The sequence below is a fragment of the Harpia harpyja genome, chromosome 2 (assembly GCF_026419915.1).
Source record: "Harpia harpyja isolate bHarHar1 chromosome 2, bHarHar1 primary haplotype, whole genome shotgun sequence".
Lineage (NCBI taxonomy): Eukaryota > Metazoa > Chordata > Aves > Accipitriformes > Accipitridae > Harpia > Harpia harpyja.
This window is the reverse complement of record NC_068941.1, coordinates 90,486,166-90,503,369: the sequence shown is the minus strand read 5'-3', so window position 1 is coordinate 90,503,369 and position 17,204 is coordinate 90,486,166. Positions and strand designations below refer to the sequence as shown.

The 17,204-nt window shown below is 74.9% G+C and overlaps 2 protein-coding genes across 2 annotated transcripts; both read right to left on the bottom strand.

The window, feature by feature from the left end:
* Window positions 1–937: 937 nt before the first annotated feature.
* Window positions 938–2,260, bottom strand: LOC128152774 (alpha-internexin-like). The gene is made up of 3 exons (XM_052811390.1): window positions 1,921–2,260; window positions 1,459–1,583; window positions 938–1,391 (listed from the first exon to the last, which is right to left on the bottom strand). Exons 1-3 carry the CDS (start codon window positions 2,125–2,127, stop codon window positions 1,340–1,342), a joined length of 384 nt encoding a protein of 127 aa, XP_052667350.1. The 5' UTR covers window positions 2,128–2,260; the 3' UTR covers window positions 938–1,339.
* A 1,431-nt stretch (window positions 2,261–3,691) lies between these two features.
* Window positions 3,692–7,826, bottom strand: TLX2 (T cell leukemia homeobox 2). The gene is made up of 3 exons (XM_052811381.1): window positions 7,360–7,826; window positions 4,688–4,925; window positions 3,692–3,913 (listed from the first exon to the last, which is right to left on the bottom strand). The coding sequence occupies exons 1-3, from the start codon at window positions 7,757–7,759 to the stop codon at window positions 3,697–3,699; spliced, it is 855 nt and encodes a 284-aa protein (XP_052667341.1). The 5' UTR covers window positions 7,760–7,826; the 3' UTR covers window positions 3,692–3,696.
* Between the last annotated feature and the right edge of the window lie 9,378 nt (window positions 7,827–17,204).

Here is a 17,204-nt window from a genome sequence, read left to right as displayed (position 1 = left end):
GGCGGTGGGTGCTGGGCCCCCAGCCTCCGCAGGCTCCAGCTGGGCACACCACAGGCAGGGGTCCTGCCTGCTCTGCCCTTCTTCTCCAGGTGCCCAGACTGGCTGCTGCCCCGCAGGGGGTCACAGGCTTGTGCAAGGCCCCTGCTGCCCCACAACTCCCTGAGGGGCCCCCGCTCCCTGCCGGCGCTGGGCTGCCAGGCTCGGCCCGTGGGGTCCTTATGCACGGTTGATAATAGACATGTAACACACGCATGTGCACACATGCTCCAGCCCAGCCGGGGACAGCCCAGCTCAGTGGCCATACGTGGCCCTGGCCCAGGTGGGGGGTCCCCACAGCCCTGCCCAACTGTCTGTCAGGGCACATGGGCACCCTGAACCCCCCTATGCCTCATCAACCCCCCCATATCTGCTTCCTTTCTGGGGGCTGCAGTGGGGCAACATCCCCAGCCCCAGGGGCAGCGCCCCAGCAGGGACGTGCTGCCATACACCAAGGGGGCATGCCCTGGGGGGGGGGCAGCACCCCATCCCCACATTCCGGGGTGCAGGATCCCTGCCTGACCCCAGGAGCACCGGTTCTAGGGCAGGACATGGCCACGGTGGGGGGGGACAGGGACCACCCCCCAGCACTGAGGAGGCTCAGCTCCCACTGGGGCACAGGCCCCTCCACCATGTGTCCGTGGTCAGGCCCCCACGTTATGCCTCACTCAGCATCCCCGTGGGGTGCCCAGCCTGGGGGCGAGGGGCTGCGGCCAGGCGGGAGGGAGCCAATGCCCCCCAGCCAGGCAGCCCCCACGGGAAATGGCCCCAGCATCCAGGCTCCCACGGAGCCACCCCGCGCCCCAGCTCTGCCGCAGACCCCGAGAGTGCAGCGGGGTGCCCCCGAGCAGGGCCCGGCCGGGGGACACTGCCCCCCCACCACAGACGGGCCGGCTCCAGGTAATGCCACGGGGCTTTATTGAGGTGCTTCTGCACGGGCCGGGGCCGGGACCCCAACCCCGCTGCTGCTCCAGAGAGGCTGGTGAGAGTGTGCAGCCCCGTGGGCGCTGCCCTCCTGGGGGGCCGGGGCCTCCCGGGGCGGGGGTCTGGGGAGCCCGGGTAGCCGGGGGTCCCAGGAGTCCGGGGGAGGGGGGGAAGGGGGGGCATGGCACAGGGGGACAAGAAGGACCGGGGCTCCAGGAGTCCAGAGGGGTCCAGAGGGTCCGGGGGTCCCACGGCCTGGGCATCCAGGGGCAGAGGTCCCGGGGCGCGGGCGAGCGGGGGCTCAGGGGACCCCGAGGCGCAGAAGTCGGGGGGCCCGGGGGCCCGGGCGCGGGGTCCCGCAGCGGGGCCGGGGGTCCCGTCACGGCGGGGCCAGGCAGCCCAGGCGCAGCTCTTCGCCCTCCAGCATCTCCCTGCAAGAGACAGGCCCGGGCTGAGCCCCGCGCCCCGCCCGCCCCGCCCGCCCCCCGCCCCGCGTACCGGTACGCGGCGATCTCCGCCTCCAGCGCCATCCGCAGCCGCAGCAGCGCCGGGTACTCCCGCAGGCACCGGGCCATCTCCGCCTCCGCCTCCCCGATCTCCCGCTCCAGCTCCGCCACCCGCTCCTGCCGACCGGGCCGTTAGCACCGACCGGGCCCCCCGGCACGACCCCCGCCCCGCACGGACACCCCCCCCTTCCCAGCCCCACCTGAAACCCACCCCCCTCCCCGGCCCCAGCCCGTCCCCCGTCCCGCTGCCCCGCTTGTACCCCCTCACCCCCAGCCCCCTGCTGACCCCCGCCCCCCCCCCCCGGACCCCTGTTCCCCCTCCTCAGCCCTCTGGGTGTCCACCCCCCCCCCCAGTGCCTGGGCTCCCCCACCCCAAACATCCGCCCCCCCTTCCCCACAACCCAGCCATCCGCCCCCTCCCAAACCACCCGGGACCCCCCCCCCCTCCCCACACCTGGTACTTGGCGAGCTCCCCGCTGCGCCGGTCCCGCAGCCCCTCCAGCTGCCGGTGCAACGCGCCCACGGCCCCGCGCAACGCTTCCACCTCGGCAGCCCGGGCGCGCAGCAGCCTCCGGTACCCGGCAGCCTCGGCACGGGCACGGAGCACCGCCTCGCCTCCACCGCCCCACCGGTACCGGGGCCAGCCCTCGGCCGCGCTCATCCCGGCGGCTTCTGCGGCGGCGCCGCAGCGGTTCCACCCCCCCCACACACACACACACACACCCCCCCTCGGTAAAACGGGGCCGCGTCACGGAACCGCAGCCAATCCCGCCGATGAGGAACCGGCACCGGTTGCCCGCCTCCTCCCGGTAGCAACGGGGAGGGGGGCGGCAGGTGCCTGCCCCCCCCATCCCCCGCCCGCAGCCCTTTGGGCTTCCCTTTGGGCTGCGGGCGGGGGGGGGGAGGCTCCTGCCGCCCCCAGCACCAAGGACAGCGACGGGGCAGGGGTCAAGGTCAAGTTTAGGGTCAGGGTCGTCGCTGTTGCTCCCCTCCCTTCCATCATCAACCCGGGACCCCAACTGGAGCTGGCCCAGGTGGGGGTCCCAGTGACTGGTCACCACATTGGCAGAGCCTGGGAGAGGCGGGGGGGGGGGGGCAATGTCCCATCCCAGCTGGTGTGGGGCTGAGGGCATTGGTCCCTGGGGGGGAGCAGGGCAGGGGAGGGGATCCCCGGTCGAGGATGGGGACACTCAGCAGGTCACCGGGGAAAGGGGGGCAGGGGCAGACATTTGCTGGAAGAGGGGGGTTTCAGCCCCCAGCAGACCCTTCTGCTTCCCCACAAGTGTGTCACACCAGACTGAGGTTCAGTCTGACCCTGGGCAGCACAGGGGGTAGGTGAAGGGGGTCCTGGGAGCCAGAGACTGGGGGGGGCAGGCGCAAGGGCAGCCCCGCTAAGGGGGGGGCTGGTGCAATCCTTCGACATGCAGGGGCACCCCGAGTTCATCACGGGGTGCTGCAGGGGCACGTCCAGGCCCAGGGCTGCAGGGAGCCGGCAAACCGGTGGGTGCAGGGCCTGGGAGCACCGGGGAGCCTGGCCGGCAGGGTGGATGAGCCCAGTCCATCAGTCTGTCCCACTGCTGGGGGGGCTGGGGGCCACAGGGCCGGGTTCCTTGTCCAGCCCGGGGGCCGTGGCTGGAAGCCAGAGCTGGCAAACTCCGACCAGGGTAAGGCAAGTGTGTGCGGGTGGTGCAGATCCCGTAGTGGCCGACAGTGAGGGCTGGGGGGGGCTCCCAGCACCAGGAATGGGGGAGTCCACCCCACGCCCTGCTCAGCCCACCCCAGGTGGGAAGGGGGCTGCAGCTGCCCCGGAGGGAGCAGGGCCTGGCCCGGCCGGGACAGCCGCTGATGGGTGGGCAGCAAGTCCTGAACAGGGACCACCCGAGGAGCTGCCCCCAGAGCGGGGGGCCCTGGGGAGGGTGGGGGCTGGACTTGCAGAGGCCCGCAGGCTGCGGGGGCCCAGCCCTGGGCTCCCCGGGGGGGTCCGGGCAAGGGGCTGCCCGCAGCGGTGCTCCAGGCAGGGGTCGGCAGAGCTTTGAGTCCAACCGCAGGGGCACGTCTGCCCACCTGGAGCTGCGGGGTGGCCAAGGGGGGGCCCGAGGTGGCTGGCCCGCAGCAGGGAGGGGGCTGCTGATAGGGGGGCTCCCGGGAAGTGGCAGCCCCCTCCCTGCCACGGGCCAGGCTGAGACCCCGCCGGGCTCCCACTGGCACGTCCACGGCTCCCCCGGGGACCTCACACCACAGAGGCCACCCCTGAGACAGACGTCACCTTGTTGTCCTCAGCCCAGGGCTGCAGGTTCTGCAGGGCGTAGAGGGAGGAGTTGTGCATGCAGAGCGGGTCCTGGGGCAGCGGCTGGCTCAGGCTCTTCTGGAAGGCCTCCTGCTGCAGGTGCAGCATCAGGCGGTTGGCCTGCTGGCGCTCTGCCTCGCGCTCCTCCGCCGTCTGCCTCCTGCCAGCACACACGGCCCGTCCGGCACTGCCCCGCTGCATGCGCCTCTTGCAGCCTGTCCTGCCGCCGGCACCACCGTGTGCCGGTGCGGCGATGCCCCGCAGCCTCCACCCCACAGCCCTGTCTGTCCCTTGGCACCACTGTGCGCCAATGCAGAACTGCCCCACGGCCTCTGCCCTGCAGCCTGTCCCTCTCTCGGCACCTCTGTGTACCCGTCCGGCAGTCCCCTGCAGCCCTGTCCTGCTACTGGCACTGCTGTGTGCCAGTGCAGCAATGCTCCCCAGCCCCATCCCTCTCGGAACTGCTGTGTGCCAGTACGGCAATGTTCCCCAGCCCCTGCCCCACAGCCCTTTCTTGGCACCCCTGTGCACCGGTCCAGCAGTGCCCTGCAGCCTTGTCCTGCTGCCGGCACCGCTGTGTGCCGGTGTGGCACTGCCCCGCAGCCTCCACCCCACAGCCCTGTCCCTCTCGGCACCACTGTGCACTGATGCAGCAATGCCCCGTGGGCTCTGCCCACAGCCCAACCTGATGTCGGCACTGCTGCACACCAGTGCAGGGATGCCCCACAGCTCCTGCCCTGCAGCCCATCCCTCCCTTGGCACCACCATGCCTCACGCAGCTGGGCACAGGGGATGCAGCGGGGACGGGCACCCCATCTTGCCTCAGCCCAGCCTCTCCCGGGGGGCACAGCTGTGGTGGGGGGTGGCTGCCAGAGGGAGGCAGGAGGTCGGAGCTGCGGGGGCTGCAGCAGCCGCCCCGGGGCCGGCCCATTACCTCCACTTGGTGCGGCGGTTCTGGAACCAGGTCTTGACCTGGGCGTCCGTCATCTTGAGGGCCTTGGCCAGGGTGGCGCGCTCGGCCGAGGCCAGGTACTTCTGGCGGTGGAAGCGCTTCTCCAGCTCGCAGATCTGCACCCGGCTGAAGGAGGTGCGCGGCTTCTTCCGCTTGGGCGGCGTGCGGTTCTGGTAGGGGTGCCCGATCCGGCGGGTCGCCGCGAAGGGCGACAGCGCAGCTGCGGGCGGAGAGGGGGTGAGGGGCTGCTCGGGGGAGCCACGGGCAGAGCGCCCTGCTCATCACTGCTGTGGCACGGGCAGGGGCCGGGCAGAGCCCCTGCTGAGGGCAGGGCAGGAGCGGGCACAGCCCAGGCAGCGTGGGAGCCCGGGGGGGATGCTCGGAGCCGTGGGGAGGGGGAGCTCCGGGGGGGCCACCAGTGCTGCCTGGTAGAGAGGAGGGGAGAAGGAGACCCCAAGTGGTCCCCACCTGCTCCCACAGCCCAGGGATGCGCAGGGCAGCTCAAGGCGTGATGGGAGGGCCCATCCCCACCCCGGGCCCCCATCGCTCCCCCAGCCCGGCAGGTGGGGACTGGGGGCAGCGGGGGGGCTGGGCAGGCCGGGTCCCATCGCCAGCGCGGAGCCAGCAAGGCTCCCGGCAGTACAAACCCACCCTTCCCCATGTGCTAAGCCCTGCCGCAGCCCCAGAGGAGCCTCCACGGCACTGCCGGGGCTTCCCAGCCCTCCCGGGGAGGGGACAGGGCCCCAAAAGCCATCGGGAGGTGGCCGGCGTCTCCCTCCATGTGCCGGCAGCTTCTGGCTGGTTGCCGCCAGCTGCCCAGGGGCTGGGGAAGGGGCTGTCCCTGCGTGGCTGAGGCACGAGCCAGGGACTGCGAGGCCGGTGTGCCGCATCCCAGCCCTGGATGCAGCTGGAGCCACAGCGAGCGTCAGGGAAGCGATGCGGCGTGGAGGAAGGTGAGAGTTTGGTGGGGCACAGCACCCAGCCCCCGCTCCCCTCCTGCTCCGGTGGCAGCCCACGGCCAAACCACAGCCCTGTGGCACTGCGGCCCTCGCCGGTGCCAGCACTGCACAGGCAAGGATGCACGTGGCTGGGCCTACGGGACCGCCATGGGGCCCCAGCACCCCATGCCACTGGGGCGTGGGGCAGACCCCGCAGCAGCCCCAGGGACAGCCCGGCGCCCAGCGGAGCCTCCCCGCGAGGCCAGACCCTCCCTCTCGCCAGCACCCAGGCAGGCAGTGCGGGCAGGCGGCCAGCCTGCCCGCCGGCGGGGGCGGACGTGGTTGACGCAGGTGGAGCCGCACAGTCGGGGGGACGGAGGCCCCCGCGCCCCCTCCCCGCATGGGGCGGCCCCTCACCGGGAACAGATGCCGACAGCCCGCAGACCACCCCAAGGCCGGTGGCGCTGAGTGATGGCTGTGGCTGGGAGACCCCGTGCCGGGGAGGGGCCGCCCCGTCCACCCACCGCTGGCGCCAGGCAGGAGACGGGGACGTCACCCACCACCCCTGCGTGGGTCGGTGCTTTGTCACCGCTGGGATGGCGGGGTGGGCCGGGAGGCGAACCCGGCTATGCTGGCGCCCGGGCTGGGCCCCCGCAGCCCCCGGCCTCCTGCCCCGCATGGCCCCAGCAGCCCCCATAGCCAGCGCTTGGCCCCCAGCCCCCTGGGGCCCCCAGCCTCGTCCCCGCATGGAGCCGTGCGCTGCGGACGTGGCAGCGCCGCCATCTTGGGAAGGAGCCGAGCTGAGCCGAGCCAGGCCAGAGCTCCCCAGCACCCCAACCGCAGCACCCCGCACCTTCTCCTCTGGGTGCAGCGACCGGCAACCTTGCCCCAGCAGTGGGTGCTCCGGCCCCCACCATGGGCGCTCAGCCCCCGGCCCCATCGGCAGCACCGGGACCCAGCACCGCCTCCCCGACACCTGCATCACTACCCATCCTCCGCAGCCCCGGCACGCACCGGCCCCAGCCTCTCCTCCGGCACCGGCACCTCACACCCTGCGCCCGTCCCTGCACATGCGGGTCCCTGACTCCCATCCCTAGGTGCCTCACAGCCGGGCCCCCCAGGAACCCCCCACCTCCTGCCCCCATCCCCAGGGGCACAGGGGACAGGGACACCTGCTCCCCGACCCCAGCCCCGCATGCCCGGGGGATTCGCCCTGCAGCCCCGTGGCGGGTCCCTGCACCCCACTCCCAGCACAGCCGCTGCGCCCACCCCGCACCCCGCGGCCCCCGGCAGCCTCCCCGCTGCGGGTGGGACGGGGCCGGCACCCAGTCCGCCGGGCCCGGGGAAGGGACCGGACCGGGAGCGGAGCCCAAGGCCAGAGCCCAGCGGGACCCCTCGGGCGCCGCTCGAAGCCAGAGCCCGGCCTGGCCCCTGCCCGGAGCCGCCGGGAACCGGAGCGGGACGGCGGTGGAGCTGCCGGAGGTTGTGCCAGCCCCGACGGCGGCCGCTTCCCGCGGCGGCGAGAGCCCGGCCCGGGGCACGGCGGCGGATCGGAGCGGGGCGGGGCGGGGCGGGGCGGGCGGGGGACGAGGACCCCGCGCTGCGGGAACCGGCGGAGCGCACGGCCCCCCGGCCGGCCCCGGTCCGCGCCCGCCGCGCCGCTGGGAGCCGCCGGGAGCCGTCGGTAGCCGTCGGCAGGCGGCCCGCCGCGCTCACCTGAGAGCCGGTCCTTGGCGATGCGGCGCGTCGTCTCCATCCAAGGGAAGGTGAGCCCCGAGAGCCCGGGCACCGGCGGCGGCGCGGCGGGCGGCGCGGCGGGCGCGGGCCGGTGCGCCGGGACGCGGATGACCCCGGCGGGCGGCGCGGCGGGCGCGGGGGTCACGTTGACGCTCACGTTCATGCTCATGTTGAGGTTGTAGGAGCCGAGCGAGCAGGCGGGGCCGTAGCCGCCGCCGTAGAGCCCGTAGTCGGGCTCCCCCGCCGCCCGGGCCGGGCCCCCGCCGCCGCCGCCCGCGGGCTCGGGGCCGCCGAGGATCTGGTCGATGCCGAAGCTGATGGGCTCGTGGGGCGGGGGGCCCTGGCCGCCGCCCTCCCGCGCCAGCGCCGCCGCCTCCATCGCCCGGCCGCGCTCAGAGCCGGCGGGGCGCGGGCATGGCCGGGCCGCCGGCGGCCGGGGGCCGGCGGCGGGGGGGGGGGGGCGGCGGCGGCGGCGGCGGGCGGCGGCGGGCGGCCCCCCGCGGGGGCGGGAGCGGGGTCGGCTGGCTCGGGGCGCCCGCTGCGGGCCCGGCGGGGCCGGGGCTGGGGCCGGGGCCGGGGCTGGGGCCGGGGCTGGAGCCGGGTCCGGGGCAGCGGCCGGGTCCGGGGCATGGCCCGCGGCTGCTGGCGGCCCCGGCGCGGGAGCGCGGGTGCGCGGCGGGCCCCGGCGGCGCGCGCTTTTCTGCCCCGCTCCATCTGGACCTGCCAAAATCCCGGCCGCCCGCGCCCTGATTGGCGGCCGCGCCCCGTGATTGACAGCCCCGCGCCCCCGGGGGCGGGGGCTCGCGCATCCCGGGGCCCCGCCCCCCACCGCGTCCGTTCCCCCCCCCCCCCCGTCCCCCTTCCCCTCCGCCGCGGCACCGCGCCTCCGCCCTGCCGGGGCTCCCGCACCGGCACCGCCGCGGTCCCGGGCCGGCCGGCCGGCAGGACCCGTCGGGCCCCGAGCGCACGGCGCTCCGCCCGCCCCCGCCGCGCTCCGGCCCGGTTCCCCGCCGCCGGGGCAGCCGCCGGACGTCCCCCGGCCGGCAGCAACGAAGGGGCGGCGCCGGGGCCCACCGGAGCCGCCGCGATACCGGGCAGCGGCGCGGCCCCGGCTCCGCCCGCAGCCCCGTCGGAGGCTTCGGCGGCGTCGGGGCGCCCAACCGGGACCCCCCGCCCCGTCCTCCCGGGCGCACGCAGCGGTCGCCGGCCCCGGCGCCGTTATCCCGGGGCTCCCGGGCCGGCACCGCGCCTGCCGCTTCCCGGGGCGCGCAGGCTTCGTCCCCCGGAGCCGCCGCTGTCCGGGCGCACCGAGCCCCATCCCTCCGAGCCCGCCCGCCGCGGAGCGAACGGACCTCGCGGCTGCGGAGCCGCCGCTCCCGGGACACGGCCCTGGGGTTTGACCCGGTCCGCCGCTCCCGGACGGACCGCGGTTCTCCCGAGCCGCCGGCCCCGGGGCACGGGCCCGTCGGCCGTTGCCGGTGGTACGGAGCCCGCTTCCCCCCACCCGCCGTTCCCACGACACGGACCAATCCGCCGTTCCCGGGAGCAGGGACCCGCGCCCCCGGGGACACGGATTCCGGTTCCCCCGACCTGCCGGTCCCGGGGCACGGACCCATCCGCCCTGCCCGGTAGTACGAACCCCGCTCCCCCTGACCCGCCGTTGCCGGTAGCACGGACCCCGGTTCCCAGGAACCCGCCGTTCCCGGGTCACCGACGCCAGTTGTGCCGACCTTCCGTTCCCGGGCCAGGGATCCCTTTTCCCCTGGACCCGCCGTTCCCGGCAGCAGGGACCCCATTTTCCAGGGACCCGCCGTCCCGGGGGCACGGATCCCGGTCCCCCCGACCCGCCGTTCCCCGGACACGGAGCTCAGACCGGCCCCGTCGGGACGCTCGTACCTGGCTCGCGGGAGCGGGCCCGGCTACGGCCCCGCCGGGGTCCCGGGCGCGGGGTGCGACGGTGCCGCTCGGGGCGGGCTCGGCCCCGGCGGGCGGTAACCGCCAGCGGAGAGCAGCACGGGCCGGGCTGGGCCGGGCCGGGCCGGGCCGGGCCGGGCCTCTCGGCCACTATCGCGACAGCCGCGCCGCGAGCGGTGGGTCCGGCCCGTGGGGCGGCCCCGCGGGTCGGTCCCGGCGGTTCCGGGGCTGGGGGTCGCAGCTCCCAGGCGGGCAGCGGCTCGGGGCGGCGGGTCACGGCTCCGGGGCAGGGGCCGGCGGGGGAGGGCGGCCGCCCGGCCACCCTGGCGCCACCGGTCTGGGGCAAATGACATTACCGGGGCCTGCGCCTGTAAATCACGGCGGCACCGGGAGCTGCAGCTGCCGCGCCCGGGGGGCACCGCACGCCCCGGGGGCACCGGGCGGACCCGGGCTCAGCCGGACCCGTCGCAGCGTGGGCTGACCGGCACCCGGGGCTGCACGGGCGCACACTCGCCCAGCGGCGTGGTGTAGCGATGCACAAACACGCAGACCCCCCGCGGGGCACAGCTGCCTGCACACGCGTGTGTGTGCACACCCGCCGGCGCGGCACAGCCGCACACGCACGCACACGCACACACACACACGTATCCCCGGAGGCACGGAACAGCTACACCGGCACACACAGCACCGGCGTGCACACACCCACGCACACCTCACACTTCAGCACCGCTACACACATGTACAGAGGCCCCCCGGCACAGCGCTGGTACGCACAAACACACGCACACGCACACACAAACACGCGCACACAAACACACACGCTCACACCCCCACGCCCGTCCCCGCCAGCCCCTGCTGGCCCCCCGCTGCCCGGCCCGACCCTCCCGGCCGTGCCCGCACCCCCCCGTAGCACCGGGCAGGCGCGGAGCTGCCCCTTCCCATGCCGGGGGGCATTTCACTTCCCGCCGCTCCCGGGGGGACCCCGTGCCACGGCTGCGGGTCCCCGTGTGCCTCAGCAGGGGAGGGGGGACGCTGCGCTCCGGCCCGGAGCACCGGGGCCGTGCCGGGCTGAGCCCCGGGGGTCTCCCGGCGGTTCTTGCTCACGGCCCGGCGGGTGCCGGGAGGAACCCGCCCGGTGCCCCCGCTCCACACGCAAGGCACGGCTGCGGCTTTCGCACCCGGAGAGAGCCACCGGCTCCGGGCCTGCCGCGGCAGAGGGGCTCGCCGGGGCCCCGTGGGGCGCAGCCGGCACCGGCACCGGCGTCGGCCCCGCCGGCGCCCGCCCCGGCCCGGAGCGGTGGCGGGGAGGAAATGCCTGGTGCTGGGGGAGGGAGGCGGCAGCAGGTTAATTAAACCTGGAGCAGGAGGCAGATGTTTGCCGTGCCCAGGGGCTGGAATGCTGCCGGTCCCGGGAGATGGATTGGGGGGCAGGTGACGAGGCCGGGGGCGGCGCGGCCTCACGGTCCGCCCCGCGCCCACGGGGGTCTGCCGGGCGGCACCCCCAGCCGGGGCCTCGCCGGGTGGGTGCTCGTCCCGACCCCCGCTTGGGGTGGGACCCCAGCGTCGGGCGCTCCCTCCCCAAGGACGGGAGGTCTCCGCGGCCGGGGGCCGGGGCCGGCACCGGCAGGCAAGGGGGGGCTGGCAGCACGCGCAGCCCTTCGGCTGGGGCAGACACCCCCCCCCCCGCTCCCGGTTCCCTCTGGCACCGCCGTTAGAGCTGCCCCCGGACGGCGCGGAGCGGGGAGAGCCCCGAGGGCTCGCGGGGAAGGGCCGAGGGTGCTGGGAGAGCTGGTGAGCCCCGGGTCACCCCGGCTCTGGGTGCAGGGGGTCACCCTTCCAGGGACCCCGCTGGCACCAGCCCACCCCCCGCTGCCCCCTCCTCCTGCCGCTGGCCCTGTCTGCCCTCCGGCCACCGGCAGCTGGGACGGGGCCGTCTCCCCGTGCCTGCTCCCGGTGTCCACAGAGCCGCCGTGCAGCCCGAGGGGGGGGGGGATCCTGGCCCCCGGCTCCCCCCGCAGCCTGGCACCACGCAGCCAGCGAGGCCTCGGACAGGGGGACCCCCACGCACCCGCCCTGGGAGGGCTGGGACCACCCCGCGCACGGTACAAACCCGCTCCTCATCCCTCGGCCACTGTGCACACCCCACCGGTCCCCGGCGTGTGGCCCCTCCTGCCCTGCGGGGCTGGACCTGGGGGACCCCGCGGGGAGCAGGGGACGTGTCCCCACGCCGGGGCAGGAGCGTGACCTGGCACCTGGGTGGGCGGAGGGGACACGGCAGAAGAAGGGGCGTTTGCCCGGTTCCCGGTAGGAAATCGGCCTTCAGCCGTGAGACTCTGCCTGCGGCCACCGCAACACCGGGCCCTGCCGCCGCCGGAGTTGCACCAGCCCCCGCAAGGGCTGGCTGCCGGAGTGGGGCTTCGTCCCGGCATCTCACTGCCCCACGGCCCCCACACCGCCCCGGGCTCCCCCAGCCCTCGGCACGGCCGACCTGGGAGGCAGGGGGAGCATCGCGGTCTGGCCCCTGCCCTGCTCTGCGATGGGGGTCCCGTCGGCGACACCGCCCGTCCCTGCAGGCACCCGGGGTGCTGCCGGGGTCCTCCAGGCCGCCCTCCGGCCTCCAGCCCCTCACCCCGTCCCCCGTCCCCCCCATGCCTGCGGGCGCCCGTGGCCCCGGGGCTGCCGGTCGCAGCCGATGCGGTTTCACGGCACCACGGCCCCGCGGGCCGGCCGTGGGGTGTCCCCGTACCGCCGTGGGGACCCTGGCCGGGCTCAGGTGTTGCCGCCGGGGCAGGAGTTATTAAGAGGGGTCCCTGCCTGCCCCTCGCCGCTGACAGCCCACTCCCCGCACGGGGCCGGCCAGCGCACGGCAATTAAGCGGCGGAGGCCTGGAAGGGCCCCACGTTACCACCGGCGAGATGCTGCCAAGCCGCCCGCTCCCGCCCGCTCCCCCCCCCCCCGTAATCTCATTACCGCTGGACGTCCCCTTCTTCCTCCCGCTTCCCCCCAAACCCGCTGGCAAACTGTAGGGACAGTCAGCTCCTCTCTGGCTGCTGGGTTAATTCTGGGCTAATTAGATGAAGCCAGCCCAGATTGGATTACTTTAGCCTGCATTTGGTCCTCCAGTCCTTGGCTTGCGGCTCCCGGGGGAGCTGCTGGCGCCTCCTGCCTCAATCAGACACTTCTTAACCGCATGAAACACTCCCGGTGCCCCCCGCCCCGGGGTGGGCGCCGGCACCCGGCCGGGGTGTGCGGGGTGACGCGGGTGGCAGCCGGCGGGGCGCGCTCCCCACCCCGACCCACCGAGAGGGCCGGGACAGGGCCGGTGCGGCCGCCGGGGCAGCGCGGGCGGCACCGCGCACGGCGAGAGGGAGGCGGCCCCGACGGCCGGACCCGCGGGCTCCCGGGGCCCCGACGGCCGGACGTCACGGTGACCGTCGGCGTCTGCGCGGCGTCCTCGGGGAGGAGCTGGCTGCCACGGGACGCGCGGGCGGCCGCAGGGTGACACCGGCCCTGGGCCGCTGGGGGGGGGGGGAGGCGCCCAGACGGGCGTCCCCAGGCTGCAGCCCCCCGCAGTGGGGGGACGGCGGAGCCGGGGGTCCGGGCAGCCCCCCCCGCCTCCTCCCCGCCCCCAGCCCGGGCTGGGGGCGCGGCGTGAGCCGCCGCCTGCAAACCCACCCGCCGGCCCCGGCTGCGGCGGCTCCCGCGGGCTGGGGGCAGGGGCCGGAGGGGCTGGGGAGGGGGCGCGGGCAGCGGTGGCTGCCTGGGCCGGGGGAGGCTGCGGCGGTGCCCGTGGTTGCACCTTCCCGGCTGGGGGGAGGTCGCGGGGAGCCCTACGGGGAGGTGGGGGGGGGTACCCGCCCTGGCCAGCTCTGACGCCATCGGGGCGGCAGGTGAGCCCCCAGGCCTTCAGCGGGTCGACGGCACGGGGGGGGGGGATGGAGCGGGGGGGCAGGAGGGGGTGCTGCGGGAAGGGGGGCATGCACGGCCACTGGGCCCCTTTGGCTGCAGGCAGCCGGGCAGGCACGGGGCTGGCGGGACGGGCAGCCCGGGCCCCGCCGCCCGGCTCGGCTCCTCCGCCCCGGTCCGGGGTGGGGGGGGGCCGGTGCCGGTGCACGGGAGCCCGGGACAGGCACGCTGGGATCCTCTCCCGCGCCCCGGCCTCCTTGGCCGTGCCGGCTGGTCCTGGGGTCGCCCGCGCCCCCGACCGCATCCCCGCCTCCCCCGAGGCCTGGCGCCGGCCGGGGTGGGGGGGCTGCCGGGGGCGGGGGGGGGTCCTGTCCGTCCCGGGGCTGCGGGTGCCCGGGGTGCCAGCGGCCGCGGCTGCGGCTGCCGCGGGCCCGTTGACAGAAGCCGTCGCTCAGAACCTCGTTATCAAAGGCCGAGGGCAGGTAATTGGATTCTGCAAATCCGATCAGGTGCATTAGGCAGGAGTTCAGTCCATAACAGCCCAGCCCCCCCGGCCCCCCCGCCCTGCCCGCCCCCGGGCCCCGCTGGCAACGGCCCTGCCGTGGTCCCGCCGGCCCCGGAGGCTCACGCGGGGCCGGGACCCGGGGCGTGGGGCCGGTACGGGGCCGGGACAGCGGTTCCTGCCGTGGGGACTCCCCCGCGGGGACGCCAGGACGGGATCCCGACTCCGGCCGCGGTGCAGCGCGACCACCCTGGGACGGAGGGACCCGGCCGGCAGCCACGGCACCGGGGCCCCCGGTGGGGGCTCGGGGGACCCCGCGGGCTGGCGCGTCCCCCGCTGCTGCCCGACGGGTCCGGGCCCGCAGGCAGCTGCCCACGGGCAGCCCCCTCCCTGCTGCCCTGAGCCGGCCCCGGCCGCGGCCCCCCGCATCGCCTGGCCCGGGGAGGCGGGAGGGGGCCGGAGGGCTGCTGCCCTGCACTCACTGCGGTCACGAGTGCGTCCGGCCTCAGCCCCGGCCTCGCTCGGCCCCGATGAGGGGGCCCGGCCGGGAAAGCCCCCGGCAGGCGCTTACCAGAAGGAGCCGCCCAGGCCCCGAGCAGCTCCGCAGCGGAAATGGAGCTGAATATTTGAGCAGGTCTCTGCTAAAAGCACCGGCCTGCCCGGCCCCGGAGCCTCTCTGAGGCCGGGAGAAGTGCCGGCTGCCGCCCAGACATTAATTATTTACGGGGAGATGGAGCTGCACGGTCTCACGCGTGCCAGGCGGGCAAGCACGGCCCCAGGGAGCGCCGGCTACCGGGCACCCCAGACCCCGTGCCCAGCACCAGCAGGTTGGCACCCTGCCCTGGTGCTGTGGGACCCCAGCCCCATCGCAGCCCCTCAACCCCAGGGGTCCCATGCCTGGGTAGTGCCGGAGCCGCCCCGCTGACCCCACACCTCACCCAGCCCCGGGGCTCGCACCGCTGGTGTGTCAGACTGGTGTGAGCGTGTGGGGAGCAAGAGTGGGGGCAGCACATGGGTGGAATGTGCACTCAAGCACACAAACAGCTCCTTTGTGTGGGGGGTGTCAGCGCACGTGATGGCGGGTGGAGGTGTGGGCAACCCGCTGCTGCGAGCATGGGGGCTGTGCATGAGGGGGGGTGTGAGGAGATGGCGTGCGAGGAGCCCTGTGCCGGCACGAGCGGGTTTCACTGGAATGTGCACCAGCAGGCACCAGTGCCAAGGGTCGCTGGGTGCGTGTACTGCCCAGCACACACTCATGCCCATCCCTGCCCCAGTGCCCCCTCGCCAGGGGTTGGTCCTTCCTTCCCAGCAGAGCTGCCTCGCTCTGCCATCACCACCACAACCAGCCCGTCCTGCTGGCCTGGGCCAAGGGGGGACACGGGTGTGCGCAGGGCGTGCATGGGGCTGGGCGGCAGGCAGGCAGTACTCGCCGCGGTGCCCATACTCAGGGCACCATACTGGCTTTCCATACTGCTGGTGCTGCTGCAGTGCTGGTGCTGGTGCTTGGTGCAGTGCCAGTGCTCGATGGAGTGCTGGTGCTGGTGCTTGGTGCAGTGCCGGTGTTCAGCGTGGTGCCGGTGCTGCAGCAGCGCCGGCGCTCACTCTGGCTCTGGTGCAGTGCTGGTGCTCGCTGTGGTGTTGGTGCTCAGTGTGGTGCCAGTGCTGGTGGCGGTAGTCAACATGGTGCGGTGCTGGTGCTCGGTGCAGTGCTGGTACTGGTGACAGTGGTCAATATGGTGCGGTGCTGGTACTGCTGCAGCGCTGGTGCTTGGTGCGGTGCCGGTGCCGGGTGCGGTGCTGGCAGTGAGCGATGCTGCCCTGCCCCAGGGCTGCGCTGGCCCGGCTGTGACCCCCGCAGCCCCAGCCCAGCCGTCCCTCCCAGGAACTGCTCCTGGCAGGTACAAATGGGGCTGGGCCCTCCCCAGACACGGGAGTCACCCCGACCCCGGCCTCATTTCTCACCTCCTGGCAAAGACGGGCTGGAGGGGCGGGCAGGCTCCGGCCAGCAGCGGGTGGGCGAGTCGCAGGGGTTGCGGTCACCTCAGGGTGGGGGGCTGGTCCTGCCCGCCTCTGCCCGCAGGCACCCTGGCACCGGGGAGGGGGCCTGTGCAGCTCCCGGCAGGGTCCCCTCCCAGGGCGCAGGGCTGTGGGTGCTGGAGCCTGGCCACGCACCGTGCTCAGCCCTGGGCAGGCGGCAGGGACAGGGGTCTGGCACTGTGGGGACATGCCAGGGGACACCAGGGCTCAGCCGGTTCTGGCTGCACTGCATGGGGCCAGGCTGAACCGCTCTGGTCAATCATGGGGGGCTGAGCCAGCCTGGCCAGCTGGACTGGGCCATACTGGGTGGACTGGGACCTGGAGGAGCTGAGGTGACACGGGGTGGGACACAGATGCTCTGACCAGGACCAGGACACATCCAGGAGCACCCGAGCCAAGGGGGTGAGCCACAGCTGCCTGGTCAGTGTGCCGGGGAGGCTGGTGGTGCCAGGGATGGTGCCGGCTCACCCATGGGCCCCGCAGCCACGGCTCCCCACTGCGCCAGAGGCACCCTGGCCCCGCATGCTCCGTTGAGGGGAGTGGAGGTCACAGCCATGGCATGGCCGTGATGTGCCAGGCTGCTCCTGCAGGCACTGCCGGAATGGAGCCTCGCAGGGGGCTGGACCCCCATTAGTTCTGTCCCTGCCCAGCTGGGCCCTGGCCACGGCAGCCAGTGCGGCACTAGCGCCAGTGCGAGAGTGGGGCTGGCAGTGTGGCTGTGTGCTGAGGAGCTCCGTGCCGGGGTCTTGCCTGGGCCAGGCCAGTGGGATGGCGTCATTTCGGTTTTGCCGGCATTTAATCACTTCCCGGGAGCCCCCCGGCAGCACGGAGCGACAGCTCGGCCGCTCGGTCGATGGAAGCTGGGGCGCGGGGGGATATTGCCTGTCAGGTGGCAGGTGCCAGCCCCGACCCGGGGGTCCCAGCCTGGCAGCCCCTGCCCGCTCCCAGCCCGCGGCGGGCAGCAGCCGCCCCCCACGCCCGCCCAGCCCAGGGTCCCTGCGGGGGCCGCGCAGTCTCGCCCGCGCCGGCGGCCCCCCGCCGTCTCCCCAGACGGCACTTGTTGCTCGGGATTGGAGCAATAATCGTAACCATAACGAGCCATTACGGCCTTTAACGGCTTCTGCTTTGCATTAGCGGGGCCGCTCCTTCCCCTCCAGAGCCCTGATCCAATCACCCCCCATTAGCGTGGCTCCAGGCTCCAGCGGGCTGCGCCAGGGAGGCCGCCCGGCCAGCGCCGGCAGCACCCGGCACCCCTGGCACCCAACAGTGCCGGCGGCACCCCGGCACCCCTGGCACCCAACAGTGCCAGCAGCACCCTGGCACCCAACAGTGCCGGCAGCACCCCGGCACCCCTGGCACCCAACAGTGCCGGCGGCACCCCAGCACCCCACAGTGCGGGCAGCACCCCGGCACCCCTGGCACCCAACAGTGCCAGCAGCACCCTGGCACCCAACAGTGCCGGCAG

Coding starts and splice junctions, on each gene's coding strand:
- LOC128152774 (XM_052811390.1), bottom strand. CDS start 2,127: ATGAGCGCGGCCGAGGGCTGGCCCCGGTACCGGTGGGGCGGTGGAGGC. Junction 1,584..1,920: donor GGGAGCTCGCCAAGTACCAG/GTGTGGGGAGGG, acceptor CCCGGTCGGCAG/GAGCGGGTGGCGGAGCTGGA. Junction 1,392..1,458: donor GCGGAGATCGCCGCGTACCG/GTACGCGGGGCG, acceptor TGTCTCTTGCAG/GGAGATGCTGGAGGGCGAAG.
- TLX2 (XM_052811381.1), bottom strand. CDS start 7,759: ATGGAGGCGGCGGCGCTGGCGCGGGAGGGCGGCGGCCAGGGCCCCCCG. Junction 4,926..7,359: donor CGCCAAGGACCGGCTCTCAG/GTGAGCGCGGCG, acceptor CTCCGCCCGCAG/CTGCGCTGTCGCCCTTCGCG. Junction 3,914..4,687: donor AACCGCCGCACCAAGTGGAG/GTAATGGGCCGG, acceptor GTGTGCTGGCAG/GAGGCAGACGGCGGAGGAGC.